Source organism: Embiotoca jacksoni, unplaced genomic scaffold (assembly GCF_022577435.1).
Source record: "Embiotoca jacksoni isolate LCO1_2020_lvr unplaced genomic scaffold, fEmbJac1.0.p SCAF_31, whole genome shotgun sequence".
In the NCBI taxonomy this organism is placed as follows: domain Eukaryota; kingdom Metazoa; phylum Chordata; class Actinopteri; family Embiotocidae; genus Embiotoca; species Embiotoca jacksoni.
The window spans coordinates 3,429,317-3,454,831 of NW_027185383.1; the positions used below are offsets into that span (position 1 = coordinate 3,429,317).

The 25,515-nt window shown below is 41.7% G+C and overlaps 1 protein-coding gene across 1 annotated transcript; it reads left to right on the forward strand.

Annotated features, from left to right (window-relative positions):
• The first annotated feature begins 913 nt into the window (after positions 1–913).
• On the forward strand, positions 914–24,317 carry col6a1 (collagen, type VI, alpha 1). Its single transcript, XM_069164513.1, has 35 exons — positions 914–1,178; positions 1,878–2,007; positions 2,501–2,701; positions 2,922–3,081; positions 4,572–4,685; positions 4,815–4,835; positions 5,583–5,603; positions 5,722–5,766; positions 5,869–5,922; positions 6,064–6,108; positions 6,639–6,665; positions 6,761–6,787; positions 6,905–6,949; positions 7,044–7,097; positions 7,657–7,719; positions 7,805–7,867; positions 7,948–8,001; positions 8,103–8,138; positions 8,229–8,291; positions 8,571–8,633; positions 9,982–10,044; positions 10,615–10,677; positions 10,802–10,852; positions 10,944–10,979; positions 11,293–11,355; positions 16,892–16,957; positions 18,920–18,955; positions 19,283–19,319; positions 19,534–19,542; positions 19,624–19,757; positions 20,166–20,263; positions 21,264–21,450; positions 21,537–21,708; positions 21,825–21,854; positions 22,129–24,317. Exons 1-35 carry the CDS (start codon positions 1,094–1,096, stop codon positions 22,734–22,736), a joined length of 3,024 nt encoding a protein of 1,007 aa, XP_069020614.1. The 5' UTR covers positions 914–1,093; the 3' UTR covers positions 22,737–24,317.
• Positions 24,318–25,515: the final 1,198 nt, after the last annotated feature.

Genomic DNA, 25,515 nt, shown 5'->3' on the forward strand with positions numbered 1-25,515 from the left:
GAAAATCTGAGTCCAGGCCAGACCTTTTTCCCCCCACAGTCCTACAGTTTGCACGCGCACACGCACACACACACACACACACACTATGTATGTCCATGGCAACCATGCAACAACCACCCCCATCAACACCTTGCCAAATGAACACCACACCTCCCAATTCTCTGCCTGCTTCTCTATAACTTTCCAAAGTCACTTCCAAGATCAGGTCACACGGAGCACTAGATGGCGCTGTGTCTCTTCCCGCTTCCCAGGAAAAGGGGAGCCCCATCCCACCCCTCCATCACCACCACCACCACCACCACCACTGACGCCCTCCTGGTCGTCTTGCTGTTTTATGTTCAGGTCATGTCTGGACGCCAAAGTGAACCAGATGTACTAAAGCTCCACCCACCCCATCTTCCACAGAACGAAAATATGTTTGTTTGTTTGTTTGTTTTTTTACACAAAGAGAATACTAAATCCTTCCAAGATGTGTGTCAGCTGCTTTTCATCAAGCCTGATGAATTTACTTCAGTATGCATCTGTTCAGGGCTGCATTTCTTGATTTTCTGCATGGCAAATGTGAGGAAGGAGTTAGTGCCTACATGAGTGAAAAGAAAGCATGAAACGTTGCCTCTATTATACATGTTGTGAAAGTATTCAAACCAGACCAGTTTCTATTTCCTTTCTTGCGAATAAAAAAAAAAAATATATATATATATATATATATAAATCTGCGTAAGTATTGAAGCCGTCAAAGTACGCAGTTTATATTTGTTCCCATGCATGTCACCTTTTAAGGAAGCGTGCACTTTCTAGGCTTTTGTGTAAACTTTTGGGCCCGTGCGCGCTCTGCTGAAGTGCCACTTAACAGCCTCTTCAGAGGAAGCTTAAGAACTCCTCCTCCTCCTGCCTCCTCCCTCGCGGTGCGCTCTGGTCCTTCTCTGCGCGCTCTGGGTCTCGCCTCGGACAAACTGCGTCGGAGCGCTGGACAGTTTTACCGAATCGGTTTAGAGGTACCGGGTTCGGGGCCGGAAAGGTTCGGTGTTTGTTATTTCTGGGGATTGGGGTGTCGTAATTAATTTTTTTTAAAGATTTATTTTGCAGTTTAATCATGGAGACTCTCAGAAGTCTCCTTGCGCTGCTGTGTGTTTTCCTGGCCGGAGCGCAAACGCAGAACCAAGGACTCCAGTTTAACGGTAAATTTGCATCAAATATGCTGCATTTTTAACGCAAATGTACTAGTACCTGGTGTTTTGATTAATGCTGCATGTAAAGGGGTCTGTCTGTTGCCAAATGTATTGAAGTTATGTTGTTAAAGAGCAGATTGCCATTGCCTTTGACTTGCATACCTCCTGAAATCTCAGAAATTGTACAAATTACCAGCAGAGATGAAATAACAACTGATAGTAAGATGATGACAGAGTCCTGCCCACCTTGAGCAGGCCCTTGTTTGGTCCCTTAGTAGTCCTAATGGGCCTGTAGGGTTTGGGGTTGTAAAGTAGAGTAAGATGTGTGATGCCAAAGCGGTTGAAGCAACCTCTGGCCTGCTCCCCCTCCATGCTGCCATGCAACAGTTACAGTACAGGTGTATCTGCAGACAGTCATGTTATTGGTGCAGACAGAGGTTTTGCATCTGTGTACCTGTATGAATATGATAGATCAGGAAGATAAGCCCCATGACATCCAGTGTCATCATAACGGCCTGCAGACATCTAAGTGCTCCAGTGATACCTGTGTATCACCTGTGTTGTTAACTTGTCTTAAATGGATGGATAATGCATGCATAGATTTACTGGTTGCTGAGCAGACAGAGTTTATATCATTGGGTGTTTTGGTGTTTTTTATTGGACAATGTTTGCTGACAGCCATCTTTGTTTCGTTTGCCTCACGAGCAGATTGTCCCGTTGACCTCTTCTTCGTACTGGATACATCCGAGAGTGTCGCCCTCCGACAGAAACCTCCCAACTTTTATATCGACCAGATCAAAGAATTCACCAAGCAATTCATAGATGAACTCAAGGACATGTAAGACGTACACACACACACAAATACACATGATGGAAGAAGTGTTCAGATCCTTTACATATAAATCTAAGTAATGTATTAACTTCTCACCGCGCTGCAGTGATGCACAGGTGCACTCTAGGACACTGTGACATCACTGTTGGATGTGGTTGCAAGACAGCTCGCATTTGGACACCCCAAAAAACACCCACCACTGCTGCTGGCTGTGGTCTGAGGTGAAATTTCAGTGTGTCATGAAGTCATGGTGCTTCTAATAAAATTACTTAATTTTAACTACTTTAGTGTGATCCGTATTTATTAGGTCATCTCAGGTTTTGTCAAGGGAATTTATACTATTTTCCTCTGAAATGTAATGAATTACAATAATTAAGTACAGTTACCTCAAACTTGTACTTGAGTACTTGAGTTAATGTATTAGCTTTATCCCAGCCCTGTCTCTCTGCACTTTGTTGCATATTAACATTGTGTTTATTCAACGCCTCTGCTTATCCAGGCACCACCGATGTGACCGCGTCCTGACCTGGAACTCAGGAGCGCTGCACTACAGTGACGACGTCGTCATCGTGCGCCAGCTGAGCAGCTTGAGAAACGATCGCCAGGCCCTGAAGAGAGACATCGATGGCATCAAGTACATCGGCAAGGGCACGTACACCGACTGTGCCATCAAGCATGGCCTTTCTGAGCTGCTCATTGGGTAACAATAACACACGCAGACATACACTCCAGCAGATGAAATATTAACATCAACAATACGTATTTATGTCTGTTTTGTTTTGTTTTGGACGCTGAGAGAGAACTGGAGTCAAATTCCTTGTGTGTGTCAACCTACTTGGCCAATAAAGTGATTCTGATTCTGATTCAGAATCTGAATATCACTTCTGAGTGTGTGTTTGTGTGTGTGTTTCTGCATTCAGGGGTTCCCACTACACTGAGAACAAGTACATCGTGGTCGTGACTGATGGTCACCCTATTACTGGGTACAAAGAGCCATGTGGAGGTGTGCAGGAAGCCGCTAATGAAGCTAGGCAACGCGGGGTCAAAGTATTCGCTGTCGCCATCTCACCTGACCAGGAGGTACAAAACATACACACACACACACACACGCACACGCACACACACACACACACACACACACACACACACACACAGGTTTAGATGATAGGGCGAGGACTTGCATTGCTAAAATACATTCCCCGGCCCATAACCCAAACCTTAACCACCACGAGGTGTTGGAGCATTAAAGACTTCATAAACTCGGAGAGCACAGACCTCCACCGAGGCCAACAGTCCACTATTCTAACTGTGACGATGTTATAGTTTTACCCGTCCTGGTTCTCCCCTTTGAATCTCAATAATGATTTGACCAAGAGCAAGTGTTGGATACAGAGGATTACTGGTACCTGTGAGTGTAAATGATAATACAAAGTCATCATATTCCTAGAATGACCTATATTTTGTCTATTGAAATTTGCTGCCATTCACTGGATTTTAACATGTACTGCATTTAGTAGGCTAATGCTGTATCTCACATTGTTAATGCAGGTAACAAGTAATTTAAGGATACACCCAGTTATTCTGATCAGCTCCAAACTGTAATGGATTCTTCATTTAACCATGCGGCACCCTTCCTCCAAGTTTCATAAAAAAACAGACAAGTCGTTTTTTTGTAATCCTACTGACAAACAGATAAACGAACAAGCTAGGCTCTTTAGTTGAGGTAATAATACAGATGTTTTTTGAAATGTTTTAATGTCTGCTCCTTTTGACATTGAAAGTTGCCATTTAAATCCTGTTTTTAGATATTTTAAGGTTTATTTCAAAATATCACAATATAGAATTTATATAAGGGGCCAAAATCATCAGTCTTGGTTTTAGGATACAGGACAAGTCCTGTGTAAAACTGCATAAGAAATACCAACCTTAAAACCAATTCTACGCTCTCTAAAATCCTTTGAATATATGACCACTGACTTTTGTCTACAGCAGGAGTCTCCAACCTTTTTTCCTCCGAGAGCTACTTTGACAAAGTGAAAGTGTCCGAGACATACTTATGTTTAATAACATAACTAATCTCCACCCAAACTAGCTGAATAAGCTTCTTTTATGTGAACAATAACTCAGCACACATATTTTGTATCACAACAGCCTAAAAGCTATGGGTTGGCACCCCTACTCTACTCTACTCAATTAGAAACATTTTCTTTCTCTCAAGGTCTAAAATTCAAATTGTTCCTTTCAACTTTCATACAAAAAGCGTTTGTATGCACACACACACTAATATAGTTGATATTCTGCAGCCCATACAAGACTCTAAGACATGTGTTACTGTGTTTTCATATGGACTGCTGCTGAAAGCGTGAACTCTAAGGTGTAGTGACCAGAGTCAGGCAAAAAAACACAAGTAATCTAAATGTCATATTATGCCAAGAGGATGGGAAAAAAAACAAAATCCCCATACAGAAATAATATTTTATATCACTCACACTAGTGTGGCCAGAAAGGCATACAGTTGGTTCTTGTTTCAGGCTTGTAGATAAAGCTGTTTGTATTTTGTGTCTCACCAGGACACCAGGCTGTCACTGATCGCCACGAACCCGAAATACAGACAGAACTTCACTGCTGCCGACGAGACCAGATCCACCAAGATCGAAACTATTAGAACCATCATCAACATGATCGTACGTCTCCTCTCCTCTCCTCTCCTCTCCTCTCCTCTCCTCTCCTTTCCTCTCCGCTACTTTACTTGTCCTCTCCTCTAATAGTTTGGATATAAAACTCACCTTATTTTTTATTTCTTCTCTTTCCAGACAAACGAGACAAAGGATGTGGTATGTATTTTTTATTTTTCAGATGGATCTGCTTCCTCCAGTTAAATATAAAGGAGAAGAACACAGTAACTGTGTGTATAGTGGTGTATCACAAAGCAGGCTTGGATTTGAGCATCCTAACAACACATTTGTTGATGCAAAGTTTTGCTGATGCAGCTGGGATCAAGATATCAATTTATAACAGCTGAATGTCATGGTATAAAAATATTTATAAACCAAATTACTCCACTTAACAAGTTGTCATGCTTTGTGGCTGTTGAGCTGAGTATTTAGTCAGATTTTTCTGACTGAGAAGCAGTTCGAATGTTTATAGATTCGGAGTTTTTGAGGTCATTACCTTTTTCCTGCTTAGTTGCTGGCTCAGTGTTGTTGAGACTGTTGGCCTCAGCTGACATGTAAACTCTGATAAACTCTCAAACACTCAGGAAGCTAGAAAGGGTTACGTAAGACAAGCACAAGAAGCTGCATGAAAAACAAATGGATATTGCTGCAATAAAACATTTTTCGGATACTTTTGTTTCTTCCATCAAAGTCCCAGCAGTTATGTCTTTGATAATTGACATTTTGTCCAGCCTGCTGGACGAGAAATGCGGTGATGATAAGTTCAGATATCATTTGAGATCAGACCAGAAAACGTACGCTAACTTGGATTTAAACAAAACTAATCAAATAATCTTTGAAGTCAAAAATACACAGAGACATAGATACAACTGTCCTGCTCTAAGATCTCTCTTTTCTTTTTTTCAGTGCTGCTCCTTCGACTGCAATGTAAGTATTTTATTTCTTTTGTCTTATAGTGAACACAAATGCTGTTTGTACTTTTTTTTTTTTTTTTTTTTTTTTTTTTTTTAACAAGTACATCACTGTTTTATCATTTCGTCTGCAGGCTCCTGGAGGGCCCAAAGGACCAGATGGAGACGTTGGCTCGAAGGTGGGATATATAACCAGAAAATTAGAAAAGACCAAAGTGTAGAAGTGTGCAAAAACTAGAAATCTTCTGAATTCATTTATTTTTTTTCTCTCTTCTCTACAGGGAGAAACTGGTAGACCAGGGATGCCAGGAGAGAAAGGAGATGTTGGTGCCGTGGTAGGTGCTCCTCCATATTCATCGTACGCCACTGACATCATCCGCTCCTCACTAACATGCAGCAATCAACGCACCTCTTTGGACCTGCCCTGCAGGCTTGCTGGACTCAGATGATGTAATATTCCTGTCTCTTTGTTACAGGGTAACCCCGGTGATCCTGGTCCTATTGGTTACAGTGGAATGAAGGTAGAGTGCATAGAAGTCTTTATTAAACATCAGAGATATTATTTGGACAAGAGCACAGACATTTATGTGGATCAACGGATGCTAAAGATGTTTAGCAGAAGAGCTAAATCTGACATTGGGGTTTAATGAAGCCTGAACGACCCCAGTCCGGCCAACTCGTTTTGTAAATAGCCATATTTTAAGCTAAATGAGTAAGTTGTTTTGACATATTGTTCACAAAGAAATATTAGGTCACAATATTAAGTATAAGTCAATTTCTCAGTTCATTTCCTTGACAGTTGCAGTCCACACATGCATTACTGCACACTCCCCCTCCAGCCTTTACAGTGCTAACATTCAAAAATATTATTAAGAAATATTCATCCTCTACCGAGTCAATTAAGTGCAAACCAAACTCTTATCATTCCGATGTAATGCATTTGAGGGTGCTGTCTTGTACATTTATTTATGTTGTTAACTAATCACTATCATTGACCTTATCATGCTGCATGCTGGGATGATAATAATTACATGTGTATTTCTGTTTCCAGGGAGACCGTGGTATCAGAGGAGACAAGGTACTATCAGACACAAAGAAAAATATTCTTTAGCAAGATTTGTTCTGTTCTGTAAAATTCCAGACTCAACATTGGGGTGTGTGTTTTTTCTGCAGGGTGAAAGAGGACACAAAGGCTTCAAGGTGAGTTACTAATCGTCACAGGGAGGCTGTCCTACTGGTGGCTCCTCTGAAGTCTAATCATTTCTTCTTCTATCACTTTTATTCTCATTCACTCACTCTTCTGTTCCTCCTCCTCAGGGCGACAAAGGTCATAGGGGAAACGATGGAATCGATGGGCGTAAGGTGAGCCCAGTACAATCAGTACGTCTGTAGCTTCTTAATTTAGTTTATTTGATAAGTGTGTTTGATGCTGTGTCTCTGTGGGTTTCCTCATCAGGGTGAAGCTGGTTTCCCCGGACTTGCCGGCTGTAAAGGTTCCCCCGGGTCAGACGTGAGTTGTATATCAGATAGTCACACTAATGGCAGACCGTTTGAATTACAACCAGATGGAAACTAGTCTTTTGATGTTAACTCAGTGTGACTTTGACATCAAGTTTAAGGACCGCAAAGGCACAGTCAGTCAGATGTGTGGATGACGTGACTTTCTATATCAGTGTTTTAATTTCTCTCTTTAACACATTAGCACACTCAAACAGGCCACTTCCGTATCCACCCCAGGATCCGCCGCTCCTGTTTACAGATTAGCCATTAGCGACAGTTGCATGTTTAGGAATGTTGGAGCCCTGACCGGCATCTCAGCCTGCATCTGGAGCCCCACCCCTCCCACCCCCCACCCCCATTCGGGGCAGGCCGACTGAGGTCCTTGGCTCCTCAATCACGGCTCGGTTTACATTCTCTACTGTTAGACTGTTTAAATGAAGCCATATAGTTGTACTGTAAACAAACACACGCATGAGCTTAAAAAGTACAGCGACCTCAGAGATTAAGTGTCGTGGTTTCAGCTGCTTGTGATCAAATACTGAAAGTGTCTCTGTGCTGTGTGGTTCCAGGGCATGCAGGGAGACCTTGGACCAAAGGGAGACCCCGGTCCTTACGGAGCGAAAGGAGAAAAAGTGAGACGTAAATACTTCTCGTGCTCACGAAGGTCTCAGATTGGCTGTAGGTGGTATGTGTTAAAGCTCTGTGTGTTTATTCCAGGGAGATCCTGGGAGGGACGGAGAACCAGGAAGGCCTGGAAACTATGGATCACTGGGACCTCAGGTAAGTCAGCGCAGAGAGAAACACAGGAGGATGACAGAAGACAGATCACGAACTGTGTTTAACTGTCTGCGCTTTGACAGGGTGACCGGGGCCCTCCCGGAGCCAACGGGGACAAAGGAGAACGCGGAGATGATGTAAGTGATAAAGCTCCTGGATGGCTCCAGAAATATCAAGTTCATGACTTTTATTCGACCTTCTGATTCTCCATTGTGTGTTTATTGTGTGTGCGTTCCAGGGGCCGTCTGGACAGGACGGAGGTCGTGGCGAGAGAGTAAGTAGAGTTCATATTGACATTAAGTTGAGTGTGTTTGTGTGTGACAGCTGCTGATGTCTGTATTAACTTCCCGAAAATCTCTTGTAGGGACAAGTTGGGGAGAAGGGGGAGCAAGGTTCCCGTGGAAACAGAGGACTAAGAGGAGAGCCGGTAGGGGATGATCAAAAGTAGACCTCCAGTCCCTCGGAGTCCGCCTGATTTCAGCATCTCCTCCCTACAAATTCATCGGAAATGCAGTTTGGCACATGAACTAAATCAACTGCAACTGTACTGACCTCAGTGAAAGTAGAACTGTTTTTATAATGTCACTCCTCATGTACTCCAACTGATTTAACTATTCAAAACTTGGCATTGTCTGCTTTACTTGTCTCGTGTTACTGTCTTGAACACCTTTTGGTCACTTTATCCATTTGTTCTTGTCCCTGACAGGGGGACCCAGGACCCCGCGGAGAGCAGGGCAGAGAGGGTTCAGCTGGCCCCAACGGAGACCCCGTAAGATCCTCTGATTTAAACTCACATTCAAACAGGAACAAACAGGAGCTACGTGCACTGTTCGTTAGTCTGTTGTGTTCTGAGGCGGCACAGCCTCCAGCAGGAACCACCCACTTTTCTCTCCGTCCTTTTTTTTCTCGTTGAAAAGGGAAATTCCTAGTGCGCGTGCACGTGTGAGCTCTTGTGCATGTGCATCTATATTTTGGCATTAAGTGCGGAGTACACCGGTCAGAAGCTTAAACAGAGGCGAACCTGGCTGCCTCGCTGCCCATTCTTCCCTCCCTACCTCCCCCCACTCCCTCTCAGTCGTTACTCCTGGGAAGATCAGCCCTCACTCTTTCCCCTCTGACTCAGTTCTTCTCTCCATCAGCTCCTGCCAAAGCCTCAGTATGGTTTTCTTCATAAGGCAGCAGGCAGCGTAATAATAATAATACGTTACAAGCGTTAGCTGCGGTAACCTCCGTGATGTCAGAACTTTCAATGGCTCTTTTGTGTTTTTGACTTTGCCTCGTTTCCTCATCAGACCTCAGTGAAAACTGAATAGTAGAGAAAACATGGACTAACTGACACGCTGGGCCGACGCCTTACACTCTGCATCCTCAGCTTTATTACACAGTATTACTCTACCTGGTACCAAATTGTATTATAATCTATTAGCAATTGTCTTGTCGTCTTTGGGAAATATTCTAATCTCATCGTAGATGAGTAAAATTAGCTCTAAATTTCCTGTTTACACAACCAACAAGTGCTTTTTATCCATTTTAACAGATCAGATCAGAACATCAGATTAATTCTTGATTAATGCTCTAATTTACTGTTTTAAAGGATATTGCCATGTTGCCAGATCTTAGCAGTGACTTTGGTTTATACAATGTCATCATAACCTATTAAATGATGACCAATTAAAACAATTGTATTAATTAAACAGAATGTTTATTTTGAAAAGCATCCTAACAGATGCTTATCCTTGATGCAGTGATGGAGAGCTCTACTCCAGTTTAAATGAGTAGATTGTCACATCACTGACGGGTGTGATTGTACAGTTTAGGTGCAACACAGCAAACATTTTCAACCGTCAGTTAACATCTAGCAAAGACTGATGGGAGCTGTAGTTGTTGACAGTAAACACTGTCAAAGCTTTACTAGATAAACATTTAGCTAAAAATATATATATATATGAACACCATACAGTCAATGAATAAATCTTTAAAAGAAATGTTTAGGTTTTGAATGTTTAAAAGTTTCACGTTAAAGCGCGATGGCAGTTTTTTTTTTTCCTCCTACGTTTTGGTCTGTTTTACTGGAGACGTGTTTTAACAATCTCATTAATGGTGTTGTTGTTTTCCAGGGCGAGCCTGGCAGACCCGGGGCTCCTGGCTACAGAGGAGATGAAGGCCCCCCTGGACCAGAAGTAAGTCCAACAAAACACACTCACAGTTTATTGATGGACAAATGCTTTAAAAAAAAAAAATTTGCAATTTACTGTCAACTGCAACCAAAAACGGTTTTATTGCTAATGATGTCTGTTGAAACTTTAAACAAGTATCTCTAAAAAGCCTTTGAAGCAACCAGACACTCTGTATCACACAATCTAATAAATCAGCTCACCAGAACATCTAATAGATTTCTGATAGTTCCTTGGTGAACTCTCCACTCAGCAGGTCCCTGTATGTCTGTTAATAACATCTGTTTGGCACATTATATTGTTGTCCTTTATTTCTGTTGAAAATTTTTAGACTAGGTTCAGTTACATCAGCGCCAGATCGTTTATTTTGTCCTTGCAGCTGTAGAGCTGTACTGAACGTTTCTTCAGGCAGAAGTTTTATAATAACGGGTTAAAAGTCTTTAATTTTTGTTCACACACACAAACACACATGCGTGCACCCACACACGGCGCCTGTTGACAACATCCTAATTGCTTTCCACGAGAGCATATTACATTTCATATGTTTCTAATCTTATCATTCCTTTCTTCTACCAGGGACCCAAAGGACCGAGAGGAATCAAAGGAGCTCCCGGAGACAGAGGCCCAATGGGGGAGAGGGTGAGTGAGGGAGACAGAGGGGGAGGGGTGGCGGGGGGACATATGTGTGCCATCCATCATAAACCCTACCATGAAATTATGTACGCAGATGGATCTGTTAAATGTCTCTGTTTGTTAATTCCAGGGAGTTGATGGTGTCCAAGGAAACGGCACAACAGGTTGTCATGGTTTCCAGGTCGGTGTTTCAGGTCATTAATACATCTCATGTATGACACAGTTTGTTCTGTAAATGTGTATAATCTATAACATTTCTGTGTTTTTTTTAGGGTTACCCTGGGCCCCGTGGAGATTCCGGTGAGCCGGTAAGTTATCTTTAACATGTCTGTTTTAACTTTGGAATCAGATGTTGGGATCAACAGATCTTATATGGTTTTGATGTAAATAATGCAGTTAGTTTAGTTCTGCACTGTTTTATTATGAATCACTGATAACTGGTTGTCTATAGGCCAATTTATTCTGAGCTGAATTAAATGGGCTTTATTAGTATTTAGCATTTTACACTTAGACATCAACACTGAATGTGGATAACCTTGTTTTAAGTGCCAGAAGTGTTAAAGTCAATCTTCATGCTTATGTTCCCCTGTGACCTTTATCCTTTGCTATTTTTACCTTTAGGGTGGTAAGGGAACTCCTGGACCTAAAGGAGATGACGGAGAGCCCGGAGATCCAGGCCTCGATGTGAGTCTGCCTCTGCCTCTTTTTCCTTTTTGGAGTTTCTATTCCCTCCTGATCTCATTTTATCTGTCCTCTATCCCTTCTTGGCAGAGCGCTGACAGGATGTGAGTCACATGGGTTATATAATGGACACATTTGCATATTTATTTTTTTATTGGCATTGTTTAACACTTCGAGTGATATATAGTTGTTCAATTCATCTTTAAATTTCTGTCTTTCATTTAGTTTTTCCACATTTGCCTTTTGGAAATACTTTTATACTCCTGTTTTTCTCCATCTACCCATCTTTCTCTCACACTCTCCTGTTCTGCAGCTGGAAAAGTTTTCTTGAGCACATTTGAACACATTTTGTGTGTGTGTGTGTGTGTGTGTGTGTGTGTGTGTCATTGGGTAAGAGCGCTTTGAGCTGATGCAGCTGTGTATATGCCGTTGTCAAGGATACCAGGAAATGAACAGAGACGATAAAGGGACTACACTACTTTTCGAGTGTGTGCGTGAGCGACTGTGCATGTGTGTGTTCGTCCATAGAGCGTGCCGGTTTTAACACTTTTACCCCCGGTTCAACCTGCCCGTGTTTACATAAAAATGATCGCATTTCCAAGGTTAGTATTTCGTGACATAAACATTTCTGCATGTTTGTACCTTCCCTCTCATCTTCGCTCTGACCCCTGTTCTACAAAAGCAGCCACGCTTTGTAAGCTTTGAATTTACAGTGCCAGATCAGTTTACAACTCGGCACGGCTTTGTGGTGCTGTAGCTCAGGGGAGGATTAGACGATGTTTAATTCACTTAAACTTTTGCTTGTCCTCGCAAAGTGACAACAGCCTCCAGGAAACATCTCATAACCTCTGTAACGGCTTCTACAGCGGTGTGTAAGAGCCATAAACCTCAGCTTGATTTTAAAATCACCAAAACAAAACATGTACGTTTGCTTGTTCTTTTTCTGCAGTTGTTATGGAGTCTCGTGTGTTTGAACGTTAGCTGCATAATGTAACCAAATCAGTTTCGAGGAAACAGTTGTGGGAGCTTCACAAAACCTTTGTAGATATATACAGTATATATTAACTTTTTCTTATCTGGTTTTCTTGCTGAAGTATAAGTACCACCATGCCTCAGTCAGCATATAAACATGTGGTAAACTTTGGAAAATGGTTTAAATGTATGATGGAGTGAAGGGTATTTGTACAAATGGGCTCAAGCGCACACAATCCCTCATTATGGTTCTGTAATGAGCTCCACTTTTATATTCTCTGGAGCTGCGAGTCCAAACCATTTGTAATCCCAGAGGGTAGGTCTGCAGTTGCCAGGGAATATATGGAAAGTTTGTGGAGCACGGAAAATAATTTTCTACAACTGAAGTTTTAATTTCTTTTAAAGAAAAAATCAACTGGGACTAAATGTGTGAAAGATAGACAGCAAGTGGCCATAGAAACAAACAAAAAAAGTTAGCTAAAAGGTGCGTGAATGGTTGAGCTAAACTGCTTGATAGACAAATATTTGAAATAGTTGATAAAAGTAATGGATTAAATGTTGAAAAAGTTAGATGAAATAGATGAAGGTTGAAATTATTTGCTGAATGGCTGAATGTCGTGGACACCATGTTGCCATACTGAGTCACTGTATTTCCAGAAAGGTCTGTTTTTGTTACAATTGAACTTTACTGCCATCTACTGAATGTTAACATGTACTGCATTACCACGACTAATGGCGTAATGGCTCCGCCCCTGAGATTCTGATCTGCTCCAAAATTTTGCGGGTTGTTCCTTTGCCCGTGCTACACCCTCCCACCAAGTTTTATGAAAATCAGACCAATGACTTTTTTCATAATCCTGCTAAATAAACAGACAAGCAGGCAACTATAACAGGGTCCATGACAGGTTGGTGTCAATGCAGGGATACTGACAAGGCTGTGGAGATAACCTACGCTACAAACTAATGCTTATTGTAAAGTGAAATGTAATTAAGTTATGCAGCAGGAGCTACCTCTGCTAATTCACTTTCCTACCAACAGTTAGATGAGAAAACTGACACCAATGTCTGTTGAGCTCCCGCTAATACTTTCCGACCGGCACCTCTAAAGCTCACTAACTTAAAACATTATGTCTTATTTAATTCGTACAAGTATAGAACAGAGTTTTTTTTATTGGGGACTTGTTATTTCTACAAATGGGTTCATGTACACTGAACTAAAAATGTACAGTATATAAGCTTTAGGCAGTGGTAGGTGGATTTGGTGGACTGAGTCAGGCTCACTGTTCCCCCATTTCCACTCTGTATGCTGAGCTAAGCTAACTGCTGCTGCCTATAGCATTTATGATAGAGGTGCCAGTCTTTTCAGCGAGCTTTCTAGCAACAAGCCCAATAAGCATATTCCCCAAAATGAAAAACCAGATATTCTTATCACTGCTAATGCTCCACTTGTCAGTCCATGACTACATCCTTTATTAGAAATACATGATTAGATGCCATTTTTTTGTGTATCTCAAAGGAAATAATGATCTCATTATGTTACACTGACCCCCAGAGGCATTCATCCTTTTTTGTTCTTGTTATATCTTTTTCTCTGTACAGTCACTTTTTTGTTTCCAAGGATACTCAGCAGTCCACTGTTTTGGACACAGGAAACGGTTTTAATTTTTGACTTAAAATCACGAGAGATCAAACATTTCCAGAGACATGTCCAATACCACTGGCTTCAGTGTGATATTTTTGACCAACTGGATTTAAATTGTTTAAATATTTTCACACTGTACAGGCATGTGTTGTGTTGCCTGCACTCTCTCTGGCCAGAGGGGACAGGAGGTTACAGACAGGGGCGTGTCAGCGAAGATAAAGGTGGAGACGGACCTTTTTGACTTCTCCACCTGTTTTAGAGTTCAGAGGGAAGCTCAACAACGTATGACAAAAAGTCACATCTGGCTGTGAGTCACCAAATATGATGTCATCACATCAAGCTGAGGGCATGTGTGTGTGTAACTGTGAATGATATATCCCTTGTTCTTTACATCCGTGTTTGACGTGGAGGATTTGCAGTAATTGGAACCGCGTGTGTTGTGTGTAAATATAGATGTGTGTGTGTGTGTGTGTGTGTGTGTGTGTGTGTCCTTCAAGGGTGACGCGTGTGTGTTAAAATCCAGGTGGTTGGCATTACCGTCTCTCTCCCTCCGTCGCTGTAGGTAGACGTCTGTGTAGCCGGAATGCAGATCTGCTGGTCTGATCCGGTGTGCAACTCGGATCAAAGAGTAGAAATGATTTAAAGTGATGCGTAACTTGCCAGCGTGCCCTTTTGCCCTCTGTCTCTCCTTTATGTCTTTAAATAAGTGTTTATGTGACGACTAATCAGGATTTCTTTTGTGACAGAGGGCAGTTATACTCTTCTAAGTTTGTCTGTTATCTTTAATACTTTGAGCCACAACATCTGTAATATTACCTTAGACGTTGTGCTTTAACTGTGAACTGAGGGTGTGCACTTTTTGTTAGTATGATCTCCGTTTCCATGGCAATACATGGGGTATGACTAGGATTCGTGCGGAAAAAAATATATCAATGGACTCATGTATTTTTAAGATATTAGCACCGTTTCTTGTGTTTAAGTGCACGACTATCCGTGATGTTACGGTACGGGGGCTCGTAGCGACAAAAAATGACCAAAACAGACCCGATTTCGTTAATTGGGTCACATTTAATCGACCTGTAACAAGTAAAAACAACATTATATTCCATATTATATGAAATTCAATAACAATAATATATTTGCCATTGAGAAGGCGGAGTGATATTTCTCGTGATGAGCAAGATGTGCTGTTATGCTGATTTGAGCACGTTCCAAATGTACAGTTGACCAATCAGATCTCCGGCTCGGAGCTACTTGTATAATCTATCAGTTTTAGTTGTTTTTTTTTAAAGAGATTGAATGCTCTTCTATCCACTATAAGCCTTTTTAAGGGTTCAATATTGTGCCCAAGTAAATATCTACTTTAAAACAGTTGCTACCCTTAAATCCACACATGTTTGCGAGCCATTTTTTAAAGCCGTTACTGTAGCGCGTCATCATTTGGTGTATTATATGCTCTCAATATGCAGTTTTACATGAATGTGAAATTGTCAGCAGCTGCCCGCTGTCTTCCTCAAACTGCCCACATGTCTTTAAAGTCTGAAACAGTATCTGTGGGAACAAGGAAATCAAAGATTGGCTCATTTTCCTGAAATTGAATTACAGTGTTAAGCTTTTTTTATTCTCCACACTTCTGCAGACTGGACCGTAATCTCACAGCGATCAGTGGTGGGTCAGAGTGCAGCAGCAGCTGTAGGGGCTTTGGCTACTCCTTATCCCTGCAGCTGTGCTTTTGTGTCAGATAGCTGGCCAGAGAGAGACAGACCTGGTCTCAGTTAAGATTTCAAGTGCATTTATAGGTTTCAGAACAACCGAATGACTCAACATATTGAAAATATTTTGATATAGTACACTTAGAAAATAATTGGAGTAAAATTCAAGTCCAGGCTTCCAGATTTCCCTCAGGGTTTCACAGTTATTGTCTTTCCTTGTTGTAACTGTGATTGTTGCAATCAAATATTATTGTAGCAGCCAGTTTTGTGAGGTTTTTTTGCAGCAAAATTGCAGCAATTGGCATAAATTCCAAGTCGTAATTTAAAAGTCAGATTTCTTTTGTAATGACACTTCATCACTTCCTATTATAAAACCTCTCCATCACTATCAATAATTCTGTTGATACACCATGTATGAAAACATTTTCTATCATTCTTTCCTGTGGGAGCATCGTAAAGTCCCATATTAGGACCATTGCTTTTCTTGCTGTAAAGGCCCTTATTTGTGAACATCCTCCATGAAGTTCATGTAAATTTCCATTTTTCGCTGATGAGACATAATGGAACATAACACCAATTCAGTTTTCACCTCTGTGGGTTTCTATTCCTCCCAGATCAGGCAACTTTACCTTTACCTTTAATTTATGTTCTTGTTTACTTAAAGATAAATAAGCTTTTCCTTTCATGCTCCACTTTTATGATGGGAATGATCATGCCCAGTTATAAACAATCTTTCAGGAATGTTTTATTTATTATTTATTCCAGTGGGCAAGCACAGAGCTGCCATACCCAAAGCAAACACTAACACTCAGTTACTTTCATTGTATTTGATATCGGAAAAAAGATTTCAGTTGATCAGTGGATGTAACATGTGCGACTTGCAGGCACCATGTAATCTCAAAGATGAGAAGACAGGCAGCACATGTGTGTGCTACAAAGCCGGTTCATCCCCTGCAGTCATGGGGAGCTTTTCATATTTGTTGAACCCACCTAGAGGATGCAAAGCTGTCAGTGGGTCATGAAAACTACTACACATTACTCCAGAGTCTGACTGCTGTTCAGCAGGACAGCACACATTCACCATGTATGTGTTGATGTGTATTTATAATACTTTTCTACATCCTGAAGTTTGAACAGATGTATAGATGTTTATTTAAAAAAAAGACAATTGTGGACCTTTCTGTTAATTGCCTTTAATTTTCTCTTTTCACAGAACAATCAGTCCGGACCTGACGGAGCCAGAGGAGCCAAAGGTCACAGAGGGGCTGAGGGTAACCCGGTAAGAATGCCGTGTGTGTGTGTGTGTGTGTGTGTGTGTGTGTGTGTGTGTACACAGCTTTCACAGTAGTTGAAAGCGGACTTTGTTTGAAGTTATAAACCAAAAGGACCTTTTAATGCACATCGGTCTGATTTGACCAAGTCACTAAAATCATGTCAAATTTTAGACCAAGTTCAATGATTTCTGCCTTCCTTCAGCCTCGTATGTGTTAACACTAAAGACAAAAATCTTCACAAAGATATACTTTACTTCCAAAAAACAATAAAACACCCCAAAAAACTGGCTGTGTTGGCCTGGTGTGTCCAGTCATATATCAATATCAATATATAGGTAAGATCAGGTCCCCAAACTTTTTAGACCAGGGTCAACTAATACCAACAATATTTTTCATATAATAAAGTTTACAGATATAACCATGCAAAAGCCTTAGAAAGGCTAAATAACAACAACAACAACAACAACAACAACAACACAAGGCTACAATTACATCTCTTGCAAGAAGTGGCACCACCCAATGGCTCTACTGACCCCGGCTCCTCTTCAGCATTGAAGGGTTTGTGTCATCTTTCAGGTCCAGCGTTGCCACTGCAACTCTGTACTGTTTTTGGACCATGTAGCTATCTTAAAACCGCATTCATTTCACTTAATAAAATTTGGGATGCGTCACACCCGACTGCATCCAGCTGACGTTATCGTTTTGCTACAGTATGTTGGACGTGAGGTGATGTCATCCCGCTTATTTTAAAACAAACAATTTTATTTCTAAAAAAAAAATCTAAATAATGAACCTTTTTTTTTTTTTTTTTACATTACTGTAATGTGATATTTAATAACTTTTTTCTGTAATAAAACGAATTTGAATGACTGGTTGGAGTGGAGCTGTTTGGCCTTTCAGAACCACCAAAGGTACACACCCCACAGTTTGGAAATCACTGTGCTTTATCATTTTGGCTACACAGGCAACTTGTCTCAATGGTATTAATTAGGCTGATTGTTAGATTATGTCTTTTCATGGGTTTTGTTGACAATAAGAAAAATAAAGAACCACCAAACTGTTAAGAAACTGGACAAACAAGAACAAATCAAACCGTTAGCGGTGTATATTTCTCTACCGAGCCGCATGTTAAGACATAAAAAAGTTTGGCTCCCTGCAGGTTGAAACAAACATGTTTTTCCTCTTTCTTTTCTCTAACTGCCAAGTGAAGGTTGTGGTATTGAATCACGGGGAAAAATGAACACAGCTTGATCTAAATATAACACTGAACAGTATAAAGCCATGTTCTTTAAACGTACCATCGATCTGAATTCTACCCATTCACACTTTACCCACTTTATGTCTCTTCTCTTCCTCCTCCTCCTCCTCCTCCCCCCTTCTCCTTTCTGCTTCTCCTCTGGCTTGTGTCTCCTGCATATTTTTGTACGCAAAGTTTGCGTCATGTGAGGACAGTTTCTCTCCTCTGCAATTAAATGCTGTCTCTCTCTCTCTGCATCTCTCTCGCTTGTGTGTGCGTTTTCTTGTGTGCATACGTGAGCCCTGCTGGTGTCTTTGTCACAGAAAAGAATGCTCTTAAACTGAGTTTAATGTCCGTTAAAACAAAACAGATGGTTTTCCTGCAGCCGAGTGCAAAAAGCTAAACGCTGAGGCGGTGAGCTTTTGGAAGATGAAAATGTTGCTGCAGAAAGATAGCAGCGCACCCAAAATGTGTGGGTGTGGATGTGGGTTCAGTAACTGTGGGAATCTGGTTTGCAGTCAAAGGAGTAATGGTTTTCCAAAGAAAACCTTCCCATTTAATTCCAGCTAAAATACAAAGACTGCCATGACTAGCTGTGTCATCTTGAAGCCTGACCAGATGCATTTTTGGTCAGTTTGTTTAACGAGACAAACAGAGACATCTATCAGGGGGATGAATCACTTTGTCTGCGTATCTTCTCTTCCTGAATTCATTTTCTTTTTCTCTTCAGGGACCTCCTGGGCCTCCTGGACCTCCAGGAACTGATGTGAGTATAAAAAAAACATATAATCAGCCCATTTTATCTGAACCCTCGCCCTCATTTTAGCCGCGGGAACAGACGGCTAAGCACCACAAACTTAATTCCCCCTCGAGGCCGCTTCTGAAACATGCTGTGTGTTCAGTCCAAAGCCACACATCCAATTTCCTGAACACAAAAAACCCCTGACTTCTCAGTAAAATATCCCCATTGTCGTGTTTTTCTTTTTCTCTGAGAGCAGCTTGAAATGGTCTATGGCGTGGTCTTGTGAGGTGTTGTGTAATGTGATAGCAGTGCATTTCCACACTGTAACGTATACTCCACCTCTCTCTTCAGGAATGTGAAATTCTGGATATCATTATGAAGCTGTGCTGTAAGTTAAACGCTCCACTTTTTTTTACACACTCGCATCCAGCAATCAAGCCACATGTTCTTTTTGCCCTTTTCAACTCGGCGCCTGCGTCACCAAATGTGCAACAAAAATCCAAAGCAGGTTACGCGGATTGTGTCGTGTTACCTTTTCTCTGTACAGTTGATTAACTTTGATTTGTGTTTTTTTCTTTCCCCCTATGTTCTCCACGGTCCAGCTTGCTGTGGTAAGTTTGTACTCATTAGCTTGATTATTCCCTTCACTCTGAGGCCGCCACAATGTTTATGATATGAATTTGTGTCTTCAGAGTGTAAGTGTGCACCTGTGGACCTGTCGTTCATTGTGGACAGCTCGGAGAGTATCGGTGCCTCAAACTTTGCTCTTGCCAAAGACTTTATTGTCACGGTGATCGACAGACTGATGAAAGATCAGCAAGTCAAGGTAATGCCCATCTTTAAGTTTATTCTGGGTTTTAACAGCCTGTAACCTTTAATTTGAGATGTATCCACCTTTGTCTGACTTCTGTGGTGTGGCTCATGTTTGACCTTTGTGGATTGTGTTGTTTATCTATTATTCTGCCAAAAACGGTGCCGAAACTGTTTTTCAGAGATGTTACAAAATGCTGGCCTTAAGAACAGACCTCAAAATAGAAAGTGTGAATGAACGATATTGTCTTCGGGTATGGAATGTGCTTTTATGTCTCTCCGGTGACTCTCGAATTCCACTTTGGATGTAATTAGTCCGGATGGGTGGGACGCAAGAATATTGACGGAGGAAAACACATGCTCGTAGACATGACACACCCACAGACCAAAACACACCGTCACCGTGCACTGTTTTTCTTTCCAGTTTGCAGCGAACCATTCCACCGTGAGTGTAGTCCAGTACAGTGGATCGAGAGCCCAAGAAGCTGTCAGACTGACTACCACCATCAACGCTTTCAAACAGTGAGTTCACGCGCGTGCAGAGTCCTGCCTGCTTTGGTGCTTCATCTCTGGCTCGCTCTCTGACTTTGTAGCGATGCAGAAATTATTCTGTTATCACTGATGATGAAACCAATCTTTGCAATGTAAAGTTAAAGTTCCCCTCCCTTCCACTCAAAATTATATTCTTCTCCTTGTTCCTATAGCTTAAGGCTTGAGCTCCACTGTTCAGGCTGATTTATGTGCAAAGTTTGAAACAAAAAGTATTTTTCACAATCATCAGCTGAAAGTGCAAAGTTTCTCTGAACTCTGTGAAAATCGCATTTTACAGGGTGGGCTTATGATTATGATCTTTTTTCCGTTTTGTATCTTGTGAATGTTCCATATTTATAATTAAAGAATTTACATATTTTCTTTCTCTGAGAATTCGATAAAAATTGATTGGCACAACTCCCCTGTTTGTGTATTAAGAAAGGGGCAAAGGTCAGGAAGTTCAAAGTTGAGCTTAGCATAAAGACCGCAGAGGGGATAAAGCAGCAAAACTCTCTCTCCTAAAGTACTTTATGAACACCTAAAGCTAACAAACTACCCTTGTATCTCGCATTTGTTTGTAATAAAACACAAAAACTATGGTTAAACTATGTGTGTAAAATAAAACAAACCTAACTGTGTTGGGAGGTATTTGTGTGTTGAAGTTTGAAAAGAGTGTGGCGAGCTGTTTCCACGGTTGTTATTTTAGGCTAATCAAATCAGAGCTCCAGCCATAACAGTGGCATCATCTAACTCCAAGAAAAACAAGCAAACACTACCATCTCCCAAAATGTCAAACAATGTATTTGAGGAACCACAAGGTGGGTAATTAATATGGAAAGTGTATCAATTCTTGCATTTTCAGGTTGTTTTTACTACATGGAAATGGCTTTCTTACAAACTGCATGTCTTTTTATTGTCACAATGATTCTTACAATTTTTTTTTTTTTAAAAAGCCTTTGATTTTGATGATCAAATTTCTGTGTGTGTGCAGGGAGGTAAGAGACTTGGTCTGGCTGGCCGAGGCCACGTACACAGGCGAGGCCCTTGATTTTGCTCTGACCAGCACCATCAGAGAAATGAGAAAAGACAACAAAGTTGTTCTGGTTCTCACCGATGGACGCTCTGATATTAGCAGGGACAAGGTTCCCCTCAACGTCCTCTGCGGTAAAGGCATCCTGGTGAGTGCAGCGCACCTAGAGAGACATGGTCAATGTTCTCGTACCTCTCGTACCTGCAACCTTTAAATGTCTTGCCTCGCCTCCAGGTGGGTGGCGTGGGAGTGAAGGACTACTCCGGCCGCGAGCCCAACCAGGAGCAGCTGGAAGCTGTGGTGTGTAAGAGCGACCCCAAACCGGGCTTTTCCTTCATTCGGGAGAACTATGCAGAGCTGCTGGAAGACAGCTTCCTGCAGAACCTCACAGCCAAAATCTGTCAAGGTACAACGCAGCTATACATCTGCAGACACACAGTAAATGCACTCACACCACATCAGGTGAACATTTTATTTCAACTTCAAATAAACTGACTTATTTCCTGTTGTTGTCTCTTCCAGAGAAGAAATGCCCAGACTACAAGTGTCCCAGTAAGTCTGGTATTCTTTTTCAAAATGGTGTTACTGTTGGTTGGACTGTGGTTTGTTCTTCCTGATATTTACCCTCTCTCTTCTACACGTTGTCATTAGTAGATTGAATTGAAATAATCTGTCACAGCAAAGGTGTTCTGTAGGTTGCATTTAGATCTGCTTGTAAAATGTATGAGTGAATGCTTCTTGACCTCGCTGTCTCTCGTCTGTTGTTTAGAGATTAATTGGAAACAGCTTTTAATCAGAAGTGTTGTGTGTATCATTTGTATTACAGTCACTTTCTCTGAAAGTACCAATATTTTCATGATGATGGACAGCTCGGCTAGTGTGGGCCAGAAGAACTTCGAGACAAGCAAAGCCTTCGTCCAACGCTTGGCCGAGCGTTTCCTGTCTGTCCAGAACAAGAGAGGTGTCACCGTCAAAGTGGGTCTGGGCCAGTACAGCCGGACCGCCAACGAAATGCAGCCACTGACCACCAATTTGACCTTGTTATCAAACCGCATCAGTGAAGCCAGCTTCCAGAATGACGGCACCAACGTGTTGGAGGCCATGGAGGTTGGGGCGACGAGTTTACGCGGCGGCCGTGGCGACACATCGGGAGGCAAGAAGAAGCTGGTGCTGTTCTCTGACGGCAGGTCTCAGGGTGTCACCGAGCCCCTCCTGGAGAAGCGCGTCCGTGAGTTGGCGGAAGGCGGTGTTGAGCTATTCGTCATCTCAGCCGGCAACCAGGTGAATGAGGCCAACCTGCGCACCCTGGTGAGCCGGGGGCGGCAGGACGACAACTCCTACGCTCAGCGTCACCTGTTCCGTGTCGCAGACTACCCCTCTCTGCTGCGCGGGGTCTTCCACCAAACCGTCTCCCGCAGGGTGTCCCTGCCCTGAACGCGGGGCCGCAAACAACAGGACCAACACGCTTTTGATTTTTAGTGCCTTCATGAATATTCAGTTTCACACATTTTTACCGTACACTGTGCTCAAGTACTTTTTAAAAAGGAAAAGGAAATGTCACAAAACGACAAATGATTGTGTGGCAGACAAATGTAAATATCTTCGTAAAATGAAATTCTTTTACCCTGAGTTGAGCCTCCAAGGCAGACAGTAGCAGACGGTGTACAAATCCCAACCTCTTTGCTGGGATCCCTACACCATAAAGACCTTAAGGTGCTGACCTCCACCATCAAATTTTAGAACTTGTGTGACAGAAGTCAATCAGGAGGAATCGCTGCCTTGGAGGTAAACTTCAGGGTAAAAAAGTCCCAATTCAAAACAGGTCACTTCAGGCCTGGAGAGTCATCAGTAATGGCCACATCAGTACATATTTCTAGTATTCATCTGCATTGGGCTGATTTCTACTCGGGTACTCTGCATCCTTGTATCACTCTCAGCTTTGACGTCAACTAACTAGTGAGGGTTGGAAGAGGCTCTTTCACTTGCTTGTCTCTCCAGGACTGGAGCTTCCTGCTATTTGAATGAATCTGTTTAGTGTCCTATTTGGACTCCTTTTTGTAGTTTTTATCGCGCTTTCAAGTGGTGTCAGAAGTGTTGTCACAATGGTGCAAACACTGGTGAACAACCACAGCTGTGAACTGACAACATACTTGTTCATCGGTGATATACTGCTGAACTTACATGGCCTTTATATCAGAAGAATGACTCCTGATTGGGGTTTTTTAAGTTTAGTCCTCATAAAGTACATTGAAAAAAGTAATAACATATTCCCGACATTAAAAAACTCACACCAACATCACTTGAAAGCTGTCACTAACACTAACACGACAGGGAAAACAGTATGTGGCATTAGGCAGGGATTTCAAACAAAACTCATCTGTACTTCACCTGATGCTAATAAGGACACGACATCTGGACTCAACATGTGGGATTCTGTCTGTCTCTGTGTGTCTGTATGTGTGCACATCATTTACATGCATAAATGTGTGTGGATATTTTTACGTGTAGCCTTGAGCGATTGTTCCATAAACAGTTGTGCTGGAATCACCAGTTCATTTAATGACAATGACAGAAACCTGCTCTTTTTTGTCAGAGCAGTGGAGACGACTTCGTCAAACACACACACACACACACACACAAGCACACATACAAGCACACACACCTTTGCACGCAATCAGTGAGGTAGAAAAACATCTGTCATGGTTAAAGGTTTCGTAAAGAAACTTAAAGGGATTCGCGAGCCACACACACACACACACACACACACACACACACACGCACACGCACACACACACACACACACACACACAACTTTCAGATCCCCACAACTGTAAGTTCCCCACTTTTTGTTGTCTTTAGTGGCTTGAAGTCACCGACCTGTTGTTTTTATCTGTGGTGCTATTAGTCTCAGTGTATCAGCCTCTACCCGTGTTGTTAAAGAAGATATTTTTACTTGGGGATACACCGCCTCGGTAGTGTTGTAAGACCTCCCTCAATAAAGGTTGCTACACCAAAGTGTCTCTGCTCCTTTTTGTCCGAAGCCACACACACACTTTTGCAGAACACTCTGAAGCCGGTTTACAGAGATGTCACACATATTAATGTATAAATAGACTTTTAAAGATCTTTCTTCGACACAGATTCCCTCAGTGAGATTCAAACTCTGGAACAAACAAAGAAAAAGGGTGCGAGTTTAGCCCACTACCAACATAATTGTCAAACCTCTCAAACTTTGCCTGACTTCATCTGTCACCATCAAGTCAAAATTGTACTTTTTCAAAAGTTTAGGTGCTGATTAACAAATGTTAATGTGCTAGCAAAGTAGCTACCCTGAGATGTTGAAAATGGTAAACATGACCTACTAAACATCAGCAGTTTAGCATTGTGTTTGTCAGCATGGTAGCGTGTTGACATTAGCACTTACAGGTCAAAGCAATGCTTTGCTTTGAATCCTTCATATTACTGCACACATTTTAAGCTCTCAGTCAGAGTTATTAACATTTTATTCACTCACTTCATTTCTGAACTGGACCGCGCTTTTGCTACGGTGCAGTCAAGGAGAAAAAAAAGGTTATTTTCTAGTTGTGTGCATACTTTTTAAGGTGACAATGTAGCCAAAAGCATGTTTTGGGGATGTCTGTTCATCCATCCGTCCCATTATTGTGATTGTGATAGCTTAGGAACGCCTTGAGGGATATTATTATATTTGGTATAAAAATTCACTTGGTCTTATAGTATGTGCTATAAGACAGCGGTTTAGATAGGTGAGGCTATTTTTACAGCCTGCTGTTCATTTAGTTGCCCGACAATGACTTTTAGTTGTCATGTCCCCCAGTCTAAGTGATTATAGTGGGTAAAATGTTATAATAATCACTAGTAAAGATGGATAGAAATATGACTGTAAGACTTGGTTTTTAAAAGAGCAGCTTTTTAAAATCTAAACACAGCTATGAATGTCTGTGCTGTTCTTTTCTCTCTGCTCTGCCCTCACCCCAAACAGTCGAGGCAGATGGCCGCCCACCTCTGAGCCTGGTTCTGTTGGAAGATTTCTTCCTGTTAAAGGTTTTTTTTTTTTTCATGTGGGAACTGTAGAATTGTTGGGTTCCTCTCTGTAATGTTGTAGAGTTCTGTTGAAAGGACCTCATATGTTATTATTACATTATTATTACATTTCATTTAGCTGACACTTCTATCCAAAGCGACTTACAACATA

Coding starts and splice junctions, on each gene's coding strand:
- col6a1 (XM_069164513.1), top strand. CDS start 1,094: ATGGAGACTCTCAGAAGTCTCCTTGCGCTGCTGTGTGTTTTCCTGGCC. Junction 6,666..6,760: donor GTGGTATCAGAGGAGACAAG/GTACTATCAGAC, acceptor TTTTTTCTGCAG/GGTGAAAGAGGACACAAAGG. Junction 16,958..18,919: donor GAGGGGCTGAGGGTAACCCG/GTAAGAATGCCG, acceptor TTTTCTCTTCAG/GGACCTCCTGGGCCTCCTGG.